Source organism: Oncorhynchus mykiss, chromosome 21, assembly GCF_057628025.1.
Source record: "Oncorhynchus mykiss isolate SJ-2025 chromosome 21, ASM5762802v1, whole genome shotgun sequence".
NCBI classification, from domain to species: Eukaryota; Metazoa; Chordata; class Actinopteri; order Salmoniformes; family Salmonidae; genus Oncorhynchus; species Oncorhynchus mykiss.
Window position 1 is genome coordinate 3,892,501 of NC_143042.1, and position 24,808 is coordinate 3,917,308.

General features: G+C 46.1%; 1 protein-coding gene across 9 annotated transcripts in view; it reads left to right on the forward strand.

Annotated features, from left to right (window-relative positions):
• LOC110490810 (ATP-binding cassette sub-family C member 9) overlaps window positions 1–24,808 on the forward strand; it is a 79,582-nt gene that overhangs the window by 21,138 nt on the left and 33,636 nt on the right. For 5 of the 9 annotated variants that reach the window (XM_090213497.1, XM_090213498.1, XM_090213496.1 and 2 more), the window contains 9 exons: window positions 66–221; window positions 3,150–3,284; window positions 3,559–3,721; window positions 4,492–4,532; window positions 4,665–4,807; window positions 4,949–5,057; window positions 6,176–6,283; window positions 12,199–12,271; window positions 20,626–20,731. In XM_090213497.1, coding sequence (XP_090069623.1) covers window positions 66–221; window positions 3,150–3,284; window positions 3,559–3,721; window positions 4,492–4,532; window positions 4,665–4,807; window positions 4,949–5,057; window positions 6,176–6,283; window positions 12,199–12,271; window positions 20,626–20,731 — 1,034 coding nt within the window. Of the gene's footprint in view, window positions 1–65; window positions 222–3,149; window positions 3,285–3,558; window positions 3,722–4,491; window positions 4,533–4,664; window positions 4,808–4,948; window positions 5,058–6,175; window positions 6,284–12,198; window positions 12,272–20,625; window positions 20,732–22,117; window positions 22,154–22,873; window positions 22,913–24,808 lie in introns of all 9 variants that reach the window. The other 4 variants (XM_090213492.1, XM_090213494.1, XM_090213493.1 and 1 more) reach the window with 2 other exon arrangements.

A 24,808-nucleotide genomic window follows, 5' to 3' on the forward strand; every position in this document is an offset into this window, starting at 1 on the left:
GTCACAGAAGTGAATGTACTGTATCTAGTAGGTTGTTAATGTCCTCTGTCCTGTCCGTTTCCTAGGCGATGATCTACAACAAGATCCTGCGTCTGTCCACCTCTAACATGTCCATGGGAGAGATGACCCTGGGCCAGATCAACAACCTGGTTGCCATAGAAACCAACCAACTCATGTGGTTCCTCTTCCTGTGTCCCAACCTCTGGGCCATGCCAGTGCAGGTGGGTTTTGACTAGATAGAATTCAGCTTATGTCGGAATGTACTTTTCGTAGCAGGTTAGGAGAATTTACGCAGTAGGTTAGGATAATTAACGTAGCAGGTTAGGAGAATTTACGCAGTAGGTTAGGATAATTAACGTAGCAGGTTAGGAGAATTTACGCAGTAGGTTAGGATAATTAACGTAGCAGGTTAGGAGAATTTACGCAGTAGGTTAGGATAATTAACGTAGCAGGTTAGGAGAATTTACGCAGTAGGTTAGGATAATTAACATAGCAGGTTAGGAGAATTTACGCAGTAGGTTAGGATAATTAACGTAGCAGGTTAGGAGAATTAGGTTACGGTTAGGAAAAGGGTTAGTGTTAGCTAAAATGCAACAAAAAACAAAAAACGTTTGAGGTCAATTCGACGTAAGTGCAGGTGGGGCCATGCTGGTAAGATACAATCTATCTGGACATAGTCTCTATGTATGATCCGGCCAACAACCTGATCTTAAATTAACAAGTATGTATTTTTTAAGCAATTATCTGCCAGTACCAATATGACTGTAATATTATGCATCAATAATATATCCCTAATAACTCCATAATATATCCCACAAAGCTCCCTAATTTATTCCTAATAACTCCCTAATATATCACTAATATATCCCTAATACATCCCTCATAACTCCCTAATAACTCCCTAATAACTCCCTAATATATCCCTTATAACTCTAATAACTCCCTAATATATCCCTAATATATCACTAATAACTCCCTAATATATCCCTCATAACTCCATAATATATCCCTAAATATCCCTAATAACTCCCTAATATATCCCTAATAACTCCCTAATATATCACTAATATATCCCTAATATATCCCTCATAACTCCCTAATATATCACTAATATATCACTAATACATCCCTAATAACTCCCTAATATATCCCTCATAACTCCATAATATATCCCTAAATATCCCTAAAAGCTCCATAATATATCCCTAATAACTCCCTAACATATCACTAATATATCCCTAATACATCCCTAATAACTCCCTAATATATCCCTCATAACTCCATAATATATCCCTAATATATCCCTAATAACTCCCTAATATATCCCTTATAACTCTAATATATCCCTAACATATCACTAATATATCCCTAATATACAGTGCCTTGCGAAAGTATTCGGCCCCCTTGAACTTTGCGACCTTTTGCCACATTTCAGGCTTCAAACATAAAGATATAAAACCGTATTTTTTTGTGAAGAATCAACAACAAGTGGGACACAATCATGAAGTAGAACGACACTTATTGGATATTTCAAACTTTTTTAACAAATCAAAAACGGAAAAATTGGGCGTGCAAAATTATTCAGCCCCTTTACTTTCAGTGCAGCAAACTCTCTCCAGAAGTTCAGTGAGGATCTCTGAATGATCCAATGTTGACCTAAATGACTAATGATGATAAATACAATCCACCTGTGTGTAATCAAGTCTCCGTATAAATGCACCTGCACTGTGATAGTCTCAGAGGTCCGTTAAAAGCGCAGAGAGCATCATGAAGAACAAGGAACACACCAGGCAGGTCCGAGATACTGTTGTGAAGAAGTTTAAAGCCGGATTTGGATACAAAAAGATTTCCCAAGCTTTAAACATCCCAAGGAGCACTGTGCAAGCGATAATATTGAAATGGAAGGAGTATCAGACCACTGAAAATCTACCAAGACCTGGCCGTCCCTCTAAACTTTCAGCTCATACAAGGAGAAGACTGATCAGAGAGGCAGCCAAGAGGCCCATGATCACTCTGGATGAACTGCAGAGATCTACAGCTGAGGTGGGAGACTCTGTCCATAGGACAACAATCAGTGGTATATTGCACAAATCTGGCCTTTATGGAAGAGTGGCAAGAAGAAAGCCATTTCTTAAAGATATCCATAAAAAGTGTTGTTTAAAGTTTGCCACAAGCCACCTGGGAGACACACCAAACATGTGGAAGAAGGTGCTCTGGTCAGATGAAACCAAAATTGAACTTTTTGGCAACAATGCAAAACGTTATGTTTGGCGTAAAAGCACCACAGCTCATCACCCTGAACACACCATCCCCACTGTCAAACATGGTGGTGGCAGCATCATGGTTTGGGCCTGCTTTTCTTCAGCAGGGACAGGGAAGATGGTTAAAATTGATGGGAAGATGGATGGAGCCAAATACAGGACCATTCTGGAAGAAAACCTGATGGAGTCTGCAAAAGACCTGAGACTGGGACGGAGATTTGTCTTCCAACAAGACAATGATCCAAAACATAAAGCAAAATCTACAATGGAATGGTTCAAAAATAAACATATCCAGGTGTTAGAATGGCCAAGTCAAAGTCCAGACCTGAATCCAATCGAGAATCTGTGGAAAGAACTGAAAACTGCTGTTCACAAATGCTCTCCATCCAACCTCACTGAGCTCGAGCTGTTTTGCAAGGAGGAATGGAAAAAAAATGTCAGTCTCTCGATGTGCAAAACTGATAGAGACATACCCCAAGCGACTTACAGCTGTAATCGCAGCAAAAGGTGGCGCTACAAAGTATTAAGTTAAGGGGGCTGAATAATTTTGCACGCCCAATTTTTCAGTTTTTGATTTGTTAAAAAAGTTTGAAATATCCAATAAATGTCGTTCCACTTCATGATTGTGTCCCCCTTGTTGTTGATTCTTGACAAAAAAATACAGTTTTATATCTTTATGTTTGAAGCCTGAAATGTGGCAAAAGGTTGCAAAGTTCAAGGGGGCCGAATACTTTTGCAAGGCACTGTATCCCTTATAACTCTAATAATCCCTCATAACTCCATAATATATCCCTAATAACTCCCTAATATATCCCTAATAACTCCCTAATATATCTCTAATAACTCCCCAATATATCCCTCATATCTTTGTGTTGTGTTCCTGCTCAGATTGTGATGGGCGTGATCTTGCTGTACTACCTGCTGGGGACCAGTGCTCTGATTGGAGCTTCGGTCATCGTGCTGCTGGCTCCAGTCCAATACCTGATCGCTACCAAGCTGGCTGACACCCAGAAGAGCACCCTGGTGAGTCACCCTCTGTTCACGTTGAGACACTCAGGTTGTACACTGCCTGCACCAATCCCTTAGACCGTAGTTTCGCTGTCTCTTTAGATATGAACCTGCAAGCTTTACCATCAATAAATAGCCTAGATTTGAGTGATTTCAGTTATTTTCTGTTGTGATGAGGGAAACAGTATATGATAAGGAAACAATAACCTTTAAAAACAGTTGAAGTGAGAATATATTTATATTATTTTGTAGTTTAAATCTTCAGTAAGGCATCGCCCTCTTCTGACAGGACCAGTCTACGGAACGTCTGAAGAAAACCACAGAGATTCTGAAGGGGATCAAGCTGCTGAAGCTGTACGCCTGGGAGAACATCTTCTGTGACAGTGTAGAAGATACCAGGGGCAAAGAGCTCACCAGCCTCCGCACCTTCGCCCTCTACACCTCCATGTCTAGTGAGACACACACACACCTTCACCCTCTACACCTCCATGTCTAGTGAGACACACACACACCTTCGCCCTCTACACCTCCATGTCTAGTGAGACACACACACACCTTGGCCCTCTACACCTCCATGTCTAGTGAGACACACACACACCTTGGCCCTCTACACCTCCATGTCTAGTGAGACACACACACACCTTGGCCCTCTACACCTCCATGTCTAGTGAGACACACACACAACTTGGCCCTCTACACCTCCATGTCTAGTGAGACACACACACATCTTGGCCCTCTACACCTCCATGTCTAGTGAGACACACACACACCTTCGTCCTCTAACGCCTCCATGTCTAGTGAGACACACACACCTTCGCCCTCTACACCTCCATGTCTAGTGAAACACACACACCTACGCCCCCTCTACACCTTCATGTCTAGTGAGACACACACACACCTTCGCCCTCTACACCTCCATGTCTAGTGAGACACACACACCTTCGCCCTCTACACCTCCATGTCTAGTGAGACACACACACCTTGGCCCTCTACACCTCCAATAAGACACATCTCCTCTGTTACTTTATAATAGCTATCACATCCTTTATTTTGAGCTGTGAAATCCCCCCATTTTGTCCAGTAAGACACTCACACTGCTTATATTCTGTCCTCATTTATATTTGGGGCTCAGTTTGACTTAAGATCTTTGAAGTTTGAACATGTCTTTGTTCTCTCCAAAGGCTCTCTGTTGCTACATAATATGACCTCTTTTCCTCCCCAGTTTTCATGAATGCTGCTATCCCCATCGCTGCTGTGCTTGTGGTAAGAGGGTTTCTCATCATCCCTGTATCCTGCAGGCCATTTTTCGGGCCAATTGTAGCTAGTGTTTTGCCAGCTCTGAAATCTGGTAACAAAACCAAACTGAGTATCTGTGTGTCTTTGTGTCTCTGTCAGACGTTTGTCAGCCACGCCCTGATCAACAAGTCCAAACCCAGCTCCTCAGAGGCCTTCGCTGCTCTGGCCCTCTTCCACATCCTGGTTACCCCACTGTTTCTGCTCTCCACCGTGGTCCGCTTCGCAGTCAAGGCCATGGTCAGGTGAGAGACCTACTGAGGACGCCCAGGGATACTGAATACTGGATAGTTACCAGCTAGACAATCTGCTGGAATCTTATTTGTATCATAGAAGGGTTATTTATGTGTGTGTGTGTCCCCTATCATATCGTGTCCTATCCACAGTGTCCAGAAGCTGGGTGAGTTCCTGCAGAGCGATGAGATTGGCGATGACAGCTGGAGGAACGGAGACATGTCTGTGTCCCTAGAGGCCTGTAAGAAACACCCTGGGACGGTTAGTACACACACACACACACACACACACACACACACACACACACACACACACACACACACCACCATCCCTATTACCAAACACTGCCCCAATTACAGGCCTGAGTCGTGTTTAGTAGGGAACACTGAAGCAAAATGTAAACTAAATGGTGTGTTTCGAGGTAGTCGCTTAGCGTTTCAGTCTGTTTGTTCACTTTGGTCCCTAATGAACATGACCCAATTACTTATCTGTCCCTCTGCCAGAGCAGCTAATGCTGGACATTCAGCCAGCACAGCACAGAGCCTAATCCAGGAGCTATTCATTTACAGCCAGCATGGAATACAACAACTACTGTGTTACTACAGGGTTTCCACAGCTCCCAACACGGCTAATGGACTCGTCAGGATGATGTGATGGTTATGATGCTTTTCAACTGACCAAGTTTCAGAGCCAACGTGTTTCTAACTTCAAGCTGTTGGTGGAACTGCAGAGAAAGTGTCTGTTTGACCAGAGCAGATCTGGTCTCTGTAGAAGGAGGAACTGTAACTACACACCGTGTCAATCTAGCAGCAGTGTTTCATGGGGAATCTCAACCAGGAGTCGTTAAGTTGCTGGTTGCTGCCAGTCTCGTCATGTCTTCAGCTGTTCTCAGGACTTTGACAGGTTTATTTCTGTGTTGGACTCCTCAGAAGGAGTGGAGGGAGACGGAGACCGAGTGGTGGAGGGGTTAGTGTGAGATGGAGGAGCCATTTGTTTAGGGCTGAAGGAGGGATGGAGGGAGGGATGTCTTGGGGATGAGGGGTAGGGGATAAGAAGCTCCCTCTGGGGACAGTCTCAGTCAGGGTCTGAGAGGGGGTCCTCCCTGGAGGTTACAGCGGATGAGGGGCCAAGTTTATCACTGAATGCAATCTCTCTCTTTCTGTTTTCTCACCCTCCCTTCATCTCCCTCTCCCCATTTCTGTCTTTCATTCTATCCCTCCCTCCCTCTCTCTCTCCCCCCTCTCCCTCCCTTCCTCTCCCCTCTCCCTCTCTCCCTCCCTCCCTTTCTCTCCCTCCCTCTCCCCTCTCCCTGCCCATCCCCCTCCCTCCCTCTCTCTCCCTCTCCCCTCTCCCCCCCCCCCCCCCCTCTCTCTCTCCAGACCAAGGCTATAAACAGGAAGCAGCCCCTGCTCTACCAGATGGACAACTATGAGCAGCCAGCACGCAGACCACTGCGACCTAACGAGACTGAGGACGTGGCTGTCAAGGTCAGGGGTCAAAGTTCAACACCTCAACAAGCTCATTGGCCCTTCTTCTCAGGACCTGTGACACACACAGCACCGCACACACTGTCTGACTGCATGCACGGACACAGGAACAGACACGTAGGCTATCAACTCACAGACAAGCTGTAGCTCACGTACATGTGCAGCCATGTCACACACGTAGACACGTAGACACGCAGAGGCTTCTGAGCTGGAGTCTGACAGTTGAGTCACACGTAGACACGTAGACACGTAGACACGCAGGGGCTTCTGAGCTGGAGTCTGACAGTTGAGTCACACGTAGACACGTAGAGGCTTCTGAGCTGGAGTCTGACAGTTGAGTCACACGTAGACACGCAGAGGCTTCTGAGCTGGAGTCTGACAGTTGAGTCACACGTAGACACGTAGACACGTAGACACGTAGAGGCTTCTGAGCTGGAGTCTGACAGTTGAGTCACACGTACACACGCAGAGGCTTCTGAGCTGGAGTCTGACAGTTGAGTCACACGTAGACACGTAGACACGTAGAGGCTTCTGAGCTGGAGTCTGACAGTTGAGTCACACGTAGACACGTAGACACGCAGAGGCTTCTGAGCTGGAGTCTGACAGTTGAGTCACACGTAGACACGTAGACACGTAGAGGCTTCTGAGCTGGAGTCTGACAGTTGAGTCACACGTAGACACGTAGACACGCAGAGGCTTCTGAGCTGGAGTCTGACAGTTGAGTCACACGTAGACACGTAGACACGCAGGGGCTTCTGAGCTGGAGTCTGACAGTTGAGTCACACGTAGACACGTAGACACGCAGGGGCTTCTGAGCTGGAGTCTGACAGTTGAGTCACACGTAGACACGCAGGGGCTTCTGAGCTGGAGTCTGACAGTTGAGTCACACGTAGACACGTAGACACGCAGAGGCTTCTGAGCTGGAGTCTGACAGTTGAGTCACACGTAGACACGTAGACACGCAGAGGCTTCTGAGCTGGAGTCTGACAGTTGAGTCACATGTAGACACGTAGACACGCAGAGGCTTCTGAGGTGGAGTCTGACAGTTGAGTCACACGTAGACACGCAGGGGCTTCTGAGCTGGAGTCTGACAGTTGAGTCACACGTAGACACGTAGACACGCAGAGGCTTCTGAGCTGGAGTCTGACAGTTGAGTCACACGTAGACACGTAGACACGCAGAGGCTTCTGAGCTGGAGTCTGACAGTTGAGTCACACGTAGACACGTAGACACGCAGAGGCTTCTGAGCTGGAGTCTGACAGTTGAGTCACACGTAGACACGCAGGGGCTTCTGAGCTGGAGTCTGACAGTTGAGTCACACGTAGACACGTAGACACGTAGACACGCAGAGGCTTCTGAGCTGGAGTCTGACAGTTGAGTCACACGTAGACACGCAGAGGCTTCTGAGCTGGAGTCTGACAGTTGAGTCACACGTAGACACGTAGACACGCAGAGGCTTCTGAGCTGGAGTCTGACAGTTGAGTCACACGTAGACACGTAGACACGTAGACACGCAGAGGCTTCTGAGCTGGAGTCTGACAGTTGAGTCACACGTAGACACGCAGAGGCTTCTGAGCTGGAGTCTGACAGTTGAGTCACACGTAGACACGTAGACACGCAGGGGCTTCTGAGCTGGAGTCTGACAGTTGAGTCACACGTAGACACGTAGACACGCAGAGGCTTCTGAGCTGGAGTCTGACAGTTGAGTCACACGTAGACACGTAGACACGTAGAGGCTTCTGAGCTGGAGTCTGACAGTTGAGTCACACGTAGACACGTAGACACGCAGAGGCTTCTGAGCTGGAGTCTGACAGTTGAGTCACACGTAGACACGTAGACACGTAGACACGCAGAGGCTTCTGAGCTGGAGTCTGACAGTTGAGTCACACGTAGACACGTAGACACGCAGAGGCTTCTGAGCTGGAGTCTGACAGTTGAGTCACACGTAGACACGTAGACACGTAGAGGCTTCTGAGCTGGAGTCTGACAGTTGAGTCACACGTAGACACGTAGACACGCAGAGGCTTCTGAGCTGGAGTCTGACAGTTGAGTCACACGTAGACACGTAGACACGCAGAGGCTTCTGAGCTGGAGTCCGACAGTTGAGTCACACGTAGACACGTAGACACGCAGGGGCTTCTGAGCTGTAGTCTGACAGTTGAGTCACACGTAGACACGTAGACACGCAGGGGCTTCTGAGCTGGAGTCCGACAGTTGAGTCACACGTAGACACGCAGGGGCTTCTGAGCTGGAGTCTGACAGTTGAGTCACACGTAGACACGTAGACACGCAGAGGCTTCTGAGCTGGAGTCTGACAGTTGAGTCACACGTAGACACGTAGACACGTAGAGGCTTCTGAGCTGGAGTCTGACAGTTGAGTCACACGTAGACACGTAGACACGCAGGGGCTTCTGAGCTGGAGTCTGACAGTTGAGTCACACGTAGACACGTAGACACGCAGGGGCTTCTGAGCTGGAGTCTGACAGTTGAGTCACACGTAGACACGCAGAGGCTTCTGAGCTGGAGTCTGACAGTTGAGTCACACGTAGACACGTAGACACGCAGGGGCTTCTGAGCTGGAGTCTGACAGTTGAGTCACACGTAGACACGTAGACACGCAGGGGCTTCTGAGCTGGAGTCTGACAGTTGAGTCACACGTAGACACGTAGACACGCAGGGGCTTCTGAGCTGGAGTCTGACAGTTGAGTCACACGTAGACACGTAGAGGCTTCTGAGCTGGAGTCTGACAGTTGAGTCACACGTAGACACGTAGACACGCAGAGGCTTCTGAGCTGGAGTCCGACAGTTGAGTCACACGTAGACACGTAGACACGTAGACACGTAGAGGCTTCTGAGCTGGAGTCCGACAGTTGAGTCACACGTAGACATGTAGACACGTAGACACGCAGAGGCTTCTGAGCTGGAGTCCGACAGTTGAGTCACACGTAGACACGTAGACACGTAGAGGCTTCTGAGCTGGAGTCTGACAGTTGAGTCACACGTAGACACGTAGACACATAGAGGCTTCTGAGCTGGAGTCCGACAGTTGAGTCACACGTAGACACGTAGACACGTAGAGGCTTCTGAGCTGGAGTCTGACAGTTGAGTCACACGTAGACACGTAGACACGCAGAGGCTTCTGAGCTGGAGTCTGACAGTTGAGTCACACGTAGACACGTAGACACGTAGACACGCTGAGGCTTCTGAGCTGGAGTCTGACAGTTGAGTCACACGTAGACACGTAGAGGCTTCTGAGCTGGAGTCCGACAGTTGAGTCACACGTAGACACGTAGACACGTAGAGGCTTCTGAGCTGGAGTCTGACAGTTGAGTCACACGTAGACACGTAGACACGCAGGGGCTTCTGAGCTGGAGTCCGACAGTTGAGTCACACGTAGACACGTAGACACGTAGAGGCTTCTGAGCTGGAGTCTGACAGTTGAGTCACACGTAGACACGTAGACACGTAGAGGCTTCTGAGCTGGAGTCTGACAGTTGAGTCACACGTAGACACGTAGACACGTAGACACGCAGAGGCTTCTGAGCTGGAGTCTGACAGTTGAGTCACACGTAGACACGTAGACACGTAGAGGCTTCTGAGCTGGAGTCTGACAGTTGAGTCACACGTAGACACTTAGACACGTAGAGGCTTCTGAGCTGGAGTCTGACAGTTGTCCTCAAACCTTTAAACTGGCCTTTTTGTCACATCCGCCCAGGTCATTCACTCTAGTAACACGTGACACCACGGATGTTACCACTGTCTATCTCTCACCACGGATGTTACCACTGTCTATCTCTCACCACGGATGTTACCACTGTCTATCTCTCACCGCGGATGTTACCACTGTCTATCTCTCACAGCAGATGTTACCACTGTCTATCTCTCACAGCAGATGTTGCCACTGTCTATCTCTCACCACGGATGTTACCACTGTCTATCTCTCACCACGGATGTTACCACTGTCTATCTCTCACCACGGATGTTACCACTGTCTATCTCTCACCACGGATGTTACCACTGTCTATCTCTCACCATGGATGTTACCACTGTCTATCTCTCACAGCAGATGTTACCACTGTCTATCTCTCACCACGGATGTTACCACTGTCTATCTCTCACAGCAGATGCTACCACTGTCTATCTCTCACAGCAGATGTTACCACTGTCTATCTCTCACAGCAGATGTTACCACTGTATATCTCTCACCACGGATGTTACCACTGTCTATCTCTCACCACGGATGTTACCACTGTCTATCTCTCACAGCAGATGTTACCACTGTCTATCTCTCACAGCAGATGTTTCATCTCTTGGCCTGTCCATTGTGTGAAACACACCCTGAGGAGAAGTCAACATTTACCGACAGTTTAAACTCTCAGGACCCACATAATGAGTCAGAGGCAGGGGATTCTCATGAGAACAGAGAACCCTGTGCCCCGTGTCATTAACTGACATGTTCTCAGCCCCTGTTCTGGTCTCTTTGGGGTCCACATCCTGTTGCTATCCCTGTGGACCCACAGCATTATTGTAGGCAGTCTGTTAATGAGCTTGGGGGCAGCAGGAGGGTCGAATGGATGGGCTGCTGCTGTGTGTGAACCAGACAAATCTTCTTTCTCTGTCTCCTCTCTCATCTCAACCGCTTTCTCTCTCTGCCTCTCTCTACCTTCCTCACTGTCTCCCATCACCCCTTCTCTCTGCCTTTCTCTACCTTCCTCACTGTCTCCCATCACCCCTTCTCTCTGCCTCTCTCTACCCTCCTCTGTCTCCCATTACCCCTTCTCTCTACCTCTCTCTACCCTCCTATGTCTCCCATCACCCCTTCTCTCTGCCTCTCTCTACCCTCCTCTGTCTCCCATCACCCCTTCTCTCTGCCTCTCGCTACCCTCCCCTCTATCTCACATCACCCCTTCTCTCTACCTCTCTCTACCCTCCTCTCTGTCTCACATCACCCCTTCTCTCTGCCTCTCTCTACCCTCCTCTCTGTCTCACATCACCCCTTCTCTCTGCCTCTCTCTACCCTCCTCTCTGTCTCCCATCACCCCTTCTCTCTACCTCTCTCTACCTCCTCTCTGTCTCCCATCACCCCTTCTCTCTACCTCTCTCTACCCTCCTCTGTCTCCCATCACCCCTTCTCTCTATCTTATCCCCCCCATCTCTGCCTCCCAGCGTACCCGTATCTTCCTCCACTCTCTCTCTACCTCTCTCTACCCGTATCTTCCTCCACTCCCTCTCTACCTCTCTCTACCCGTATCTTCCTCCACTCCCTCTCTACCTCTCTCTACCCGTATCTTCCTCCACTCCCTCTCTACCTCTCTCTACCCGTATCTTCCTCCACTCCCTCTCTACCTCTCTCTACCCGTATCTTCCTCCACTCCCTCTCTACCTCTCTCTACCCCTATCTTCCTCCACTCCCTCTCTACCTCTCTCTACCCCTATCCCAGCCTCCCTTTCAAGACTCCCCATCCCCTCTGGTCCTCACCCCCGTAACATCCGCTCTGTCTATTTACAAACTTAATTTACCAAGTCTCTTTTCTCAGCGGTAATAAGACGTCTGTCTTTCATTTTCAACTTGTATTTATTAGTTCTGTGTCACTGAATCTCAGATCTTGTGTGGTTTTGCTGTAGGGGATGGAAGGGAGGGGGATTACTGGCTATAATAAACAGTGGAATCGGACAAGACATAAAACACAACATAACTATGTAAACATGCTATTATATTTGCCTTAAAGACCTAAATGGTTCATTATTTCTATGTACACATACGTATCTAAACCACCAGCTGCAGACTATAACATGTAGGCTCCATGCCATTTAGGCTCCATGTCATGTAGGCTCCATGTCATGTAGGCTCCATGTCATGTAGGCTCCATGTCTAATGCTTTTCTGTCAGCCTGATCCCACTGTATCCTGTTCAGGTGAACGGTGGATTCTTCACATGGGGAAGCAACTTGTCAACGTTGTCCGACATCAACATCTGCATTCCAACAGGTAACCCGATCCTGCTGGGAACACTATGGCAACGCCAGGCTGCGTCCTGTTTAGGAGGTCGTCGACAGTCAGTGTAGTATATCTAACACCAGCTGTGTGTGTGTTTGTGTGTGTGTGTGACAGTGTAGTATATCTCCCTGCTATGACCTCATGGCCCGTGGCCTGTAAGATATGACAGCTAAGACAAACAGGATAGGCTGGTCCTGGTAGTCCACTATTTGCTGCAGCTGAGGGAGTAGATGTGTTATGTAGGATATGTGGAACAGTGGAGGCTGGTGGGAGGAGCTATAGGAGGACAGGCTCATTATAATGGCTGGAATGTAATAAATGGAACGGTATCAAACGTATGGAAACTACATGATTGACTCCGTTCAATTAATTCTCCATTCTAGCCATTATAATGAGCCCATCCTCCTATAACTCCTCCCACCAGCCTCCACTGATGTGGAAACATGACTGATCTAAATTGTGAGTGTAAAGATATCCCAATATCCTGTCCTACTTTTAAGATTTAACCAGGGCTGTAACAGACATTATCAATGTCAGATTGACATAGAACAATCTGTTGTCTCTAATGCTTTATATAGTGTCTTCTTACCTTTATATAGTGTCTTCTTATCTTTATATAGTGTCTTCTTATCTTTATATAGTGTCTTCTTATCTTTATATAGTGTCTTCTTATCTTTATATAGTGTCTTCTTACCTTTATATAGTGTCTTCATATCTTTATATAGTGTCTTCTTATCTTTATATAGTGTCTTCTTATCTTTATATAGTGTCTTCTTACCTTTATATAGTGTCTTCTTATCTTTATATAGTGTCTTCTTACCTTTATATAGTGTCTTCATATCTTTATATAGTGTCTTCTTATCTTTATATAGTGTCTTCTTATCTGTATATAGTGTCTTCTTACCTTTATATAGTGTCTTCTTATCTTTATATAGTGTCTTCTTATCTTTATATAGTGTCTTCTTATCTTTATATAGTGTCTTCTTATCTTTATATAGTGTCTTCTTATCTTTATATAGTGTCTTCTTATCTTTATATAGTGTCTTCTTACCTTTATATAGTGTCTTCTTATCTTTATATAGTGTCTTCTTATCTTCATATAGTGTCTTCATATCTTTATATAGTGTCTTCATACCTTTACATAGTGTCTTCTTATCTTTATATAGTGTCTTCTTATCTTTATATAGTGTCTTCTTATCTTTATATAGTGTCTTCTTATCTTTATATAGTGTCTTCTTATCTTTATATAGTGTCTTCATACCTTTATATAGTGTCTTCTTATCTTCATATAGTGTCTTCATATCTTTATATAGTGTCTTCTTATCTTTATATAGTGTCTTCATATCTTTATATAGTGTCTTCTTATCTTTATATAGTGTCTTCTTATCTTTATATAGTGTCTTCTTATCTTTATATAGTGTCTTCTTATCTTTATATAGTGTCTTCTTATCTTTATATAGTGTCTTCTTATCTTTATATAGTGTCTTCTTATCATTATATAGTGTCTTCATACCTTTATATAGTGTCTTCATACCTTTATATAGTGTCTTCTTATCTTTATATAGTGTCTTCATACCTTTATATAGTGTCTTCTTATCTTTATATAGTGTCTTCATATCTTTATAAAGTGTCTTCATATCTTTATATAGTGTCTTCTTATCTTTATATAGTGTCTTCTTATCTTTATATAGTGTCTTCATACCTTTATATAGTGTCTTCTTATCTTCATATAGTGTCTTCATATCTTTATATAGTGTCTTCTTATCTTTATATAGTGTCTTCATATCTTTATATAGTGTCTTCTTATCTTTATATAGTGTCTTCTTATCTTTATATATCTGAGCCGATCCAAGATGGCGTAGCAGTAGGACGTGTTGTCGTGTCGTGTCCCTTGTATATATCGTTTGTTTTCGTTTTTTTTTTTTTTTTTTTTTCTTCACATATCTTTAAAACTTTTTGCTGAACCTCAACTTCTTCTAAATACTCTCCTGCAACCCGCCTCACCCAACGTAGCTATTTTTCCTAAAGTATTTATATTTACTTCGGATCTGGAACCCCTCAACTGAAGCTAGCCAACTAACTACCAGCTTCAGCAAAACATTGCTAGCGGTCTTCAGCTAACCGGTCATCAGCTAACCTTTAGCTCGGAAAGCTCTCGCCAGTTCGAACAACGCGACTCTAACCAGAGCATAACGGACCTATTTATTATTTTATTTTTATTTTTCATCCCCGGATTCCCATTGCAAACGGAACATTTTGAGCTCCTGGGCTACAATATCCAGACCCACGACCGGTCCATCGATGTCACCGCATGAAGAGGAATAAACAGACTCCCCCCATCGCGACGTCCCCAAAGGCTAACTCTCTAGCCCTTGCTATCTCCTTGCTTGCAAATTCGGCCTGCTAACTGCTAGCTTGTTTAGCCCGGTCCGCTAACTGCTACCGTGTTTAGCACCGTCCACTAACTGTTAGCTTGTTAGCACAGGCCTGCTAACCGTCTGAATCGCCGCGTCCCAAACACTCACTGAACCCATATTTACTTTCTATCCCTTTTCGATTTTTAATTTGTTTATACCTTCCGGTAACCTGCCTCACCCAATGTGATACGGAACCGCTATAATCTTTACATTTTTAGAACACAATCAAGAACCTCCAGAAGCTAACCAGCTAACTGGCTACAAGCTATTTAGTCATTGTTAGTTTTCTAACCTGGATAACACTCGCCAGTCCAGCTTCCCTGCCCCATCCACCGCTGCCCCTTGGACACTGATCACTTGGCTACATAGCTGATGCATGCTGGACTGTCCATTAATCACGGTAATCCATTCTGCTTGTTTATGTTTTATCTGTCGGCCCCAGCCGCACTTAGGCTCTGTGTGTAGTTAATCCGACCCTCTCTGCCTAATCAATCGCCATTCTACCTGCTGTTGTTGTGCTAGCTGATTAGCTGTTGTTGTCTCACCTACTGTTTTAGCTAGCTCTCCCAATTCAACACCTGTGATTACTGTATGCCTCGCTGTATGTCTCTCTCAAATGTCAATATGCCTTGTATACTGTTGTGCAGGTTAGTTATCATTGTTTTAGTTTACAATGGAGCCCCTAGTTCCACTCTTTATACCCCTGATACCTCCTTTGTCCCACCCCCCACACATGCAGTGACCTCACCCATTACAACCAGCATGTCCAGAGATACAACCTCTCTCATCATCACCCAGTGCCTGGGCTTACCTCCGCTGTACCCGCACCCCACCATACCCCTGTTTGCGCATTATGCCCTGAATATATTCTACCATGCCCAGAAACCTGCTCCTCTTATTCTCTGTCCCCAACGCCCTAGGCGACCAGTTTTGATAGCCTTCAGCCGCACCCTCATACTACTCCTTCTCTGTTCCGCGGGTGATGTGGAGGTAAACCCAGGCCCTGCATGTCCCCAGGCACCCTCATTTGTTGACTTCTGTGATCGAAAAAGCCTTGGTTTCATGCATGTCAACATCAGAAGCCTCCTCCCTAAGTGTGTCTTACTCACTGCTCTAGCACACTCTGCTAACCCTGATGTCCTTGCCGTGTCTGAATCCTGGCTCAGGAAGGCCACCAAAAATTCTGAGATTTCCATACCCAACTATAACATCTTCCGTCAAGATAGAACTGCCAAAGGGGGAGGAGTTGCAGTCTACTGCAGAGATAGCCTGCAAAGTAATGTCATACTTTCCAGGTCCATACCCAAACAGTTCGAACTACTAATTTTGAAAATTACTCTCTCCAGAAATAAGTCTCTCACTGTTGCCGCCTGCTACCGACCCCCCTCAGCTCCCAGCTGTGCCCTGGACACCATTTGTGAATTGATCGCCCCCCATCTAGCTTCAGAGTTTGTTCTGTTAGGTGACCTAAACTGGGATATGCTTAACACCCCGGCAGTCCTACAATCTAAGCTAGATGCCCTCAATCTCACTCAAATCATCAAGGAACCCACCAGGTACAACCCTAACTCTGTAAACAAGGGCACCCTCATTGACGTCATCCTGACCAACTGGCCCTCCAAATACACTTCCGCTGTCTACAACCAGGATCTCAGCGATCACTGCCTCATTGCCTGTATCCGCTACGGAGCCGCAGTCAAACGACCACCCCTCATCACTGTCAAACGCTCCCTAAAACACTTCTGTGAACAGGCCTTTCTAATCGACCTGGCCCGGGTATCCTGGAAGGATATTGACCTCATCCCGTCAGTTGAGGATGCCTGGTCTTTCTTTAAAAGTAACTTCCTCACCATTTTAGATAAGCATGCTCCGTTCAAAAAATGCAGAACTAAGAACAGATATAGCCCCTGGTTCACTCCAGACCTGACTGCCCTCGACCAGCACAAAAACATCCTGTGGCGGACTGCACTAACATCGAATAGTCCCCGCGATATGCAACTGTTCAGGGAAGTCAGGAACCAATACACACAGTCAGTCAGGAAAGCTAAAGCCAACTTCTTCAGGCAGAAGTTTGCATCCTGTAGCTCCAACTCCAAAAAGTTCTGGGACACTGTGAAGTCCATGGAGAACAAGAGCACCTCCTCCCAGCTGCCCACTGCACTGAGGCTAGGTAACACGGTCACCACCGATAAATCCATGATTATCGAAAACTTCAACAAGCATTTCTCAACGGCTGGCCATGCCTTCCGCCTGGCTACTCCAACCTCGGCCAACAGCTCCCCCCCCCCCCCCGCAGCTACTCGCCCAAGCCTCTCCAGGTTCTCCTTTACCCAAATCCAGATAGCAGATGTTCTGAAAGAGCTGCAAAACCTGGACCCGTACAAATCAGCTGGGCTTGACAATCTGGACCCTCTATTCCTGAAACTATCCGCCGCCATTGTCGCAACCCCTATTACCAGCCTGTTCAACCTCTCTTTCATATCGTCTGAGATCCCCAAGGATTGGAAAGCTGCCGCAGTCATCCCCCTCTTCAAAGGGGGCGACACCCTGGACCCAAACTGTTACAGACCTATATCCATCCTGCCCTGCCTATCTAAGGTCTTCGAAAGCCAAGTCAACAAACAGGTCACTGACCATCTTGAATCCCACCGTACCTTCTCCGCTGTGCAATCTGGTTTCCGAGCCGGTCACGGGTGTACCTCAGCCACGCTCAAGGTACTAAACGATATCATAACCGCCATCGATAAAAGACAGTACTGTGCAGCCGTCTTCATAGACCTTGCCAAGGCTTTCGACTCTGTCAATCACCGTATTCTTATCGGCAGACTCAGTAGCCTCGGTTTTTCGGATGACTGCCTTGCCTGGTTCACCAATTACTTTGCAGACAGAGTTCAGTGTGTCAAATCGGAGGGCATGCTGTCCGGTCCTCTGGCAGTCTCTATGGGGGTGCCACAGGGTTCAATTCTCGGGCCGACTCTTTTCTCTGTATATATCAATGATGTTTCTCATGCTGCGGGCGATTCCCTGATCCACCTCTACGCAGACGACACCATTCTATATACTTCCGGCCCGTCCTTGGACACTGTGCTATCTAACCTCCAAACGAGCTTCAATGCCATACAGCACTCCTTCCGTGGCCTCCAACTGCTCTTAAACGCTAGTAAAACCAAATGCATGCTTTTCAACCGTTCGCTGCCTGCACCCGCACGCCTGACCAGCATCACCACCCTGGATGGTTCCAACCTTGAATATGTGGACATCTATAAGTACCTAGGTGTCTGGCTAGACTCTAAACTCTCCTTCCAGACCCATATCAAACATCTCCAATCGAAAATCAAATCAAGAGTCGGCTTTCTATTCCGCAACAAAGCCTCCTTCACTCACTCACTTCACAAACTTACCCTAGTAAAACTGACTATCCTACCGATCCTCGACTTCGGCGATGTCATCTACAAAATTGCTTCCAACACTCTACTCAGCAAACTGGATGCAGTTTATCACAGTGCCATCCGTTTTGTCACTAAAGCACCTTATACCACCCACCACTGCGACTTGTATGCTCTAGTCGGCTGGCCCTCGCTACATATTCGTCGCCAGACCCACTGGCTCCAGGTCATCTACAAGTCCATGCTAGGTAAAGCTCCGCCTTATCTCAGTTCACTGGTTACGATGGCAACACCCATCCGTAGCACGCGCTCCAGCAGGTGTATCTCACTGATCATCCCTAAAGCCAACACCTCATTTGGCCGCCTTTCGTTCCAGTTCTCTGCTGCCTGTGACTGGAACGAATTGCAAAAATCGCTGAAGTTGGAGACTTTTATCTCCCTCACCAACTTCAAACATCTGCTATCTGAGCAGCTAACCGATCGCTGCAGCTGTACATAGTCTATTGGTAAATAGCCCACCCATTTTCACCTACCTCATCCCCATACTGTTTTTATTTATTTATTTTTCTGCTCTTTTGCACACCAATATCTCTACCTGTACATAACCATCTGATCATTTATCACTCCAGTGTTAATCTGCATAATTGTAATTATTTGCCTACCTTCTCATGCCTTTTGCACACAATGTATATATAGACTCCCCTTTTTTCTACTGTGTTATTGACTTGTTAATTGTTTACTCCATGTGTAACTCTGTGTTGTCTGTTCACACTGCTATGCCTTATCTTGGCCAGGTCGCAGTTGCAAATGAGAACTTGTTCTCAACTAGCCTACCTGGTTAAATAAAGGTGAAATAAAAAATAAAAAAAATAAATAGATACAGTGCCTTGCGAAAGTATTCGGCCCCCTTGAACTTTGTGACCTTTTGCCACATTTCAGGCTTCAAACATAAAGATATAAAACTGTATTTTTTTGTGAAGAATCAGCAACAAGTGGGACACAATCATGAAGTGGAACGACATTTATTGGTTATTTCAAACTTTTTTAACAAATCAAAAACTGAAAAATTGGGCGTGCAAAATTATTCAGCCCCCTTAACTTAATACTTTGTAGCGCCACCTTTTGCTGCGATTACAGCTGTAAGTCGCTTGGGGTATGTCTCTATCAGTTTTGCACATCGAGAGACTGAAATTTTTTCCCATTCCTCCTTGCAAAACAGCTAGAGCTCAGTGAGGTTGGACGGAGAGCATTTGTGAACAGCAGTTTTCAGTTCTTTCCACAGATTCTTGATTGGATTCAGGTCTGGACTTTGACTTGGCCATTCTAACACCTGGATATGTTTATTTTTGAACCATTCCATTGTAGATTTTGCTTTATGTTTTGGATCATTGTCTTGTTGGAAGACAAATCTCCGTCCCAGTCTCAGGTCTTTTGCAGACTCCATCAGGTTTTCTTCCAGAATGGTCCTGTATTTGGCTCCATACATCTTCCCATCAATTTTAACCATCTTCCCTGTCCCTGCTGAAGAAAAGCAGGCCCAAACCATGATGCTGCCACCACCATGTTTGACAGTGGGGATGGTGTGTTCATGGTGATGAGCTGTGGTGCTTTTACGTCAAACATAACGTTTTGCATTGTTGCCAAAAAGTTCAATTTTGGTTTCATCTGACCAGAGCACCTTCTTCCACATGTTTGGTGTGTCTCCCAGGTGGCTTGTGGCAAACTTTAAACAACACTTTTTATGGATATCTTTAAGAAATGGCTTTCTTCTTGCCACTCTTCCATAAAGGACAGATTTGTGCAATATACCACTGATTGTTGTCCTATGGACAGAGTCTCCCACCTCAGCTGTAGATCTCTGCAGTTCATCCAGAGTGATCATGGGCCTCTTGGCTGCATCTCTGATCAGTCTTCTCCTTGTATGAGCTGAAAGTTTAGAGGGACGGCCAGGTCTTGGTAGATTTTCAGTGGTCTGATACTCCTTCCATTTCAATATTATCGCTTGCACAGTGCTCCTTGGGATGTTTAAAGCTTGGGAAATCTTTTTGTATCCAAATCCGGCTTTAAACTTCTTCACAACAGTATCTCGGACCTGCCTGGTGTGTTCCTTGTTCTTCATGATGCTCTCTGCGCTTTTAACGGACCTCTGAAACTATCACAGTGCAGGTGCATTTATACGGAGACTTGATTACACACAGGTGGATTGTATTTATCATCATTAGTCATTTAGGTCAACATTGGATCATTCAGAGATCCTCACTGAACTTCTGGAGAGAGTTTGCTGCACTGAAAGTAAAGGGGCTGAATAATTTTGCACGCCCAATTTTTCAGTTTTTGATTTGTTAAAAAAGTTTGAAATATCCAATAAATGTCGTTCCACTTCACGATTGTGTCCCACTTGTTGTTGATTCTTCACAAAAAAATACAGTTTTATATCTTTATGTTTGAAGCCTGAAATGTGGCAAAAGGTCGCAAAGTTCAAGGGGGCCGAATACTTTCGCAAGGCACTGTAGTGTCTTCTTGTCCTGTGTCTGATCTCCAGGTCAGCTGACCATGATCGTGGGCCAGGTGGGTTGTGGGAAGTCGTCCCTGTTGCTGGCCATGCTGGGAGAGATGCAGACCCTCAGTGGAAAGGTCTACTGGAGCAAGTGAGTGGTACTAACCGGCATAAGCTACATGTTAGAATGTCTATAATAGGGTGTAAATCTCTGGGGTCCTCATCTTTATTAGGTACTGAACATGCTGAGATCCACTCAAAGACCAAGATGGACACTCATCTCATTTCCTCTTTATCCCTCTCAGTCTCGTTTTGGGTCGTCGTGTCTTTCTAGAGTTGACTAGCTGTCAGACTCGTCCATTAAGTCCATGTGAAATGGGTGTTTCACTGTGCTTCTCCACCAATGCTAATCAAAGCCTTCATCTGTGGAATAAGAAGCCATTCCACCCTCCATCTTGTTGGTCCTGTGTGTTGTCCTTCCTGTGTCTGTGTCTGTCTCTGTGGCTGTGGTTGCTATGGAAGGAGAGCTGGCTGCTCCTCTGTCTCTCTGTACATCGCTCACTGTCTGCTTGCTGGGGACAGCTTTGCCTGAACTTTGACTGTCTAACATCATCTATCTATCTACTCATCTCTATAACACAACCTCACAGTCACCATCACTTATAAAGCTGGACCTTACCATTTTCAACTCTCTGTCTTCACATTTCTCTGTTATTCATATTTTTACAACAAAACAGAAAATCTATGTCCATCTCCTAGGGCCAAATCTTAATTTGAGATCTGCATTCACATTAATGTACTCTAATGTCAAATTAAGATTGGGTCGTCTGTGATGTTCTGGAGATGGATCTCTGATTAGCATTCATAGCATTAGCATTTAGACTGAAACCTGAGCGGAAGAACAGACACATGCTAATTGCTAACGAACTGGGCGTTGCAGCATTTTCTTGCCAACGACATATTGGCTGGGAGTTAGCGTGATTACTTGTCCAGGAAGTGTTCAATTGTATAATTGAATTAGATTGGATTGGGTTAAGTATTTGTTTGGGTTATTGAATGAATAATACTCTTCTGACCGGAAGGTTTTCATTTGGAGCTGGACTGAATGAAAACAGTGGTATTAGTTTGTTGTAGGTTTAGTAACTGTTGATTTGATTGTTCTCCATTAAGTCCCAGCCTGTTAATAAGCTGTAATATACCCTACCAATCTATTAAACACTTCTCTCCCTTCATACACTGCTATGAAACATGGTCCATATAGTTCTTTAAAGTTCTCTATGAGACTGATGGTGCACCACAGTTACCATTAGAACCACTATGTCTCCTCAGTCTGTTTAGAACCATAACGGCTGCTCTTCTTAGCAGTAATTGAAAAATGAAATTGACCTTTCCAAATAAAGTCCACTCTTATGTGAGCGAACGAAGGTGCCAGTCAGTACCATAGCAGGACAGGTAGTCACCACGGGCCGTAGACACTAACCTCAGCCTTGTCTGTGTTCTGTCTTCCTCTGTCGTGGTTGTTTTCTATCTAAATCAGACTGCCTGTGAGTGAGATGCTGCACGAGGCCAACAGGTATTTTCTCCCTCGGGTTTACTCTTCCCATCTCACCCCTGTACAGTACATTCTACATTTACAAGTCATTTGGCTATTAGTTGACCATATGAATCATTTAGGTCTCAACACTTAAGTCATTTGGCTATTAGATGACTTGTTGAATCATTTAGGCTAGTTTTGAATATACACCAAATATGTGAAAGGACTAGTGGCCCCAAGGACTGGGTTGAGAATGGTTGATTAAGCAGACACTGTTATCCCCACTGAATCCCACCCACCCTCATGTAGACCCACAACATTCTAAGAGAAGCCATAACACTATTAGAGCAGACAGAGCACTGGGCCTGAGACAATGACAGTATCATGACAGTATGCCTGCACTGTTGAGGGAGGTCATTCTGTAGATAAAGCTGGATTAAATTGACTCTTGGCTCTCTGTCCAAATGTCTTCGCCCCGATACACAGTTTTAGGGCTGCCCTACAAAGCAGGGCTGTAAGGACACTTCTGCTAGATTTACATTTGAACACACATACACGACTCTGTACACACACACACACACACACACACACACACACACACACACACACACACACACACACACACACACACACAATCTCACACACACACACACACACACACGCGTGCGGTTCATCTCTTCATGTGTAAAGGAAGTTGAAGTCGAGGTGGTTGTGTCTATCTGGCTGTACAGACTCTAACACATTGAACGTGACTTGCAGTTGTTTTGAGACGGACGGGTCTTTTGCAGAAACCAGGAGGTACCCCTTTTTAAACTTCCTCTGAAGGGACCCTGCCGTCACCCCCTTCCTCCCTTCCCCTGCCGGCACCCTCTTCCTCCCTTCCACTGCCATCATTCTCTTTATCCCTCCCTAAATCCCTCCATTCCCCTGCCATCATTCCCTTTATCCCTCCCTCAATCCCTCCATTCCCCTGCCATCATTCCCTATATCCCTCCCTCCCTCCCTCAATCCCTCCATTCCCCTGCCATCATTCTCTTTATCCCTCCATCCCTCCCTCCCTCCCTCAATCCCTCCATTCCCCTGCCATCATTCCCTATATCCCTCCCTCAATCCCTCCCTCAATCCCTCCATTCCCCTGCCATCATTCTCTTTATCCCTCCCTCAAACCCTCCATTCCCCTGCCATCATTCTCTTTATCCCTCCCTCAATCTCTCCATTCCCCTGCCATCATTCTCTTTATCCCTCCCTCAATCACTCCATTCCCCTGCCATCATTCCCTATATCCCTCCCTCCCTCAATCCCTCCATTCCCCTGCCATCATTCTCTTTATCCCTCCCTCCCTCCCTCAATCCCTCCATTCCCCTGCCATCATTCCCTATATCCCTCCCTCCCTCCCTCAATCCCTCCATTCCCCTGCCATCATTCTCTTTATCCCTCCCTCAATCCCTCCATTCCCCTGCCATCATTCCCTATATCCCTCCCTCAATCCCTCCATTCCCTGCCATCATTCTCTTTATCCCTCCCTCAATCCCTCCATTCCCCTGCCATCATTCCCTATATCCCTCCCTCAATCCCTCCATTCTCCTGCGATCATTCTCTTTATCCCTCCCTCCCTCAATCCCTCCATTCCCCTGCCATCATTCTCTTTATCCCTCCCTCCCTCCCTCAATCCCTCCATTCCCCTGCCATCATTCTCTTTATCCCTCCCTCAATCCCTCCATTCCCCTGCCATCATTCCATGTATCCCTCCCTCAATCCCTCCATTCCCCTGCCATCATTCCATGTATCCCTCCCTCAATCCCTCCATTCTCCTGCCATCATTCCCTACATCCCTCCCTCAATCCCTCCATTCTCCTGCGATCATTCTCTTTATCCCTCCCTCCCTCAATCCCTCCATTCCCCTGCCATCATTCTCTTTATCCCTCCCTCCCTCCCTCAATCCCTCCATTCCCCTGCCATCATTCTCTTTATCCCTCCCTCAATCCCTCCATTCCCCTACCATCATTTCCCTTATCCCCCCTCAATCCCTCCATTCCCCTACCATCATTTCCCTTATCCCCCCTCAACCCCTCCATTCCTCAGTCATGGTGATCATTGAGTTGTTACTAGCTGGTCGTGGAGTGAGTCGTGGAGTGTTTGTGTGCTTCCATGCTGGGAGTCTGGGTCTGAAGTAACTGGGATAGAGATATATTTTGACACTGTGGATTCGCCTCCACAGTATGTTTTCAATAGGAGACAATAGGAATACAGTACACAAAGAGACCAACATCCTGGTCAGTGTGCATGACCCATAGCTAACGTCTTCATTCTCTCTTTCTCTTATATCGTACAATTACTCAGCCATTAATAACAGCTAAGGCTAACATGTGGTGGTGGGAACACTGGTACACAATGGTACACAAAGCACTGTGCCTTCAGATACATAATGCTCTTATCCTCAAGCATATCCTTTGGGTAGTTCTTTGGGTAGTTCTGCTGCACATTCAACAAGATCAACAAACTGGACTCCCAGCACATTGTTGTTATTTTGGTTCAACTCTTCCAGCTCATCATTAACCTGTGTTAGAAACCTAAACCCACTACCCCCACTCACTGCTTGATGTGCCTCAATGTTGACGTCTCAAAGATTACCCCCTCCCCTACCTCCATGTTTGTAGTTTGAGCTCTCTCTCTCTCTTCTGCCTCCATTTCCCA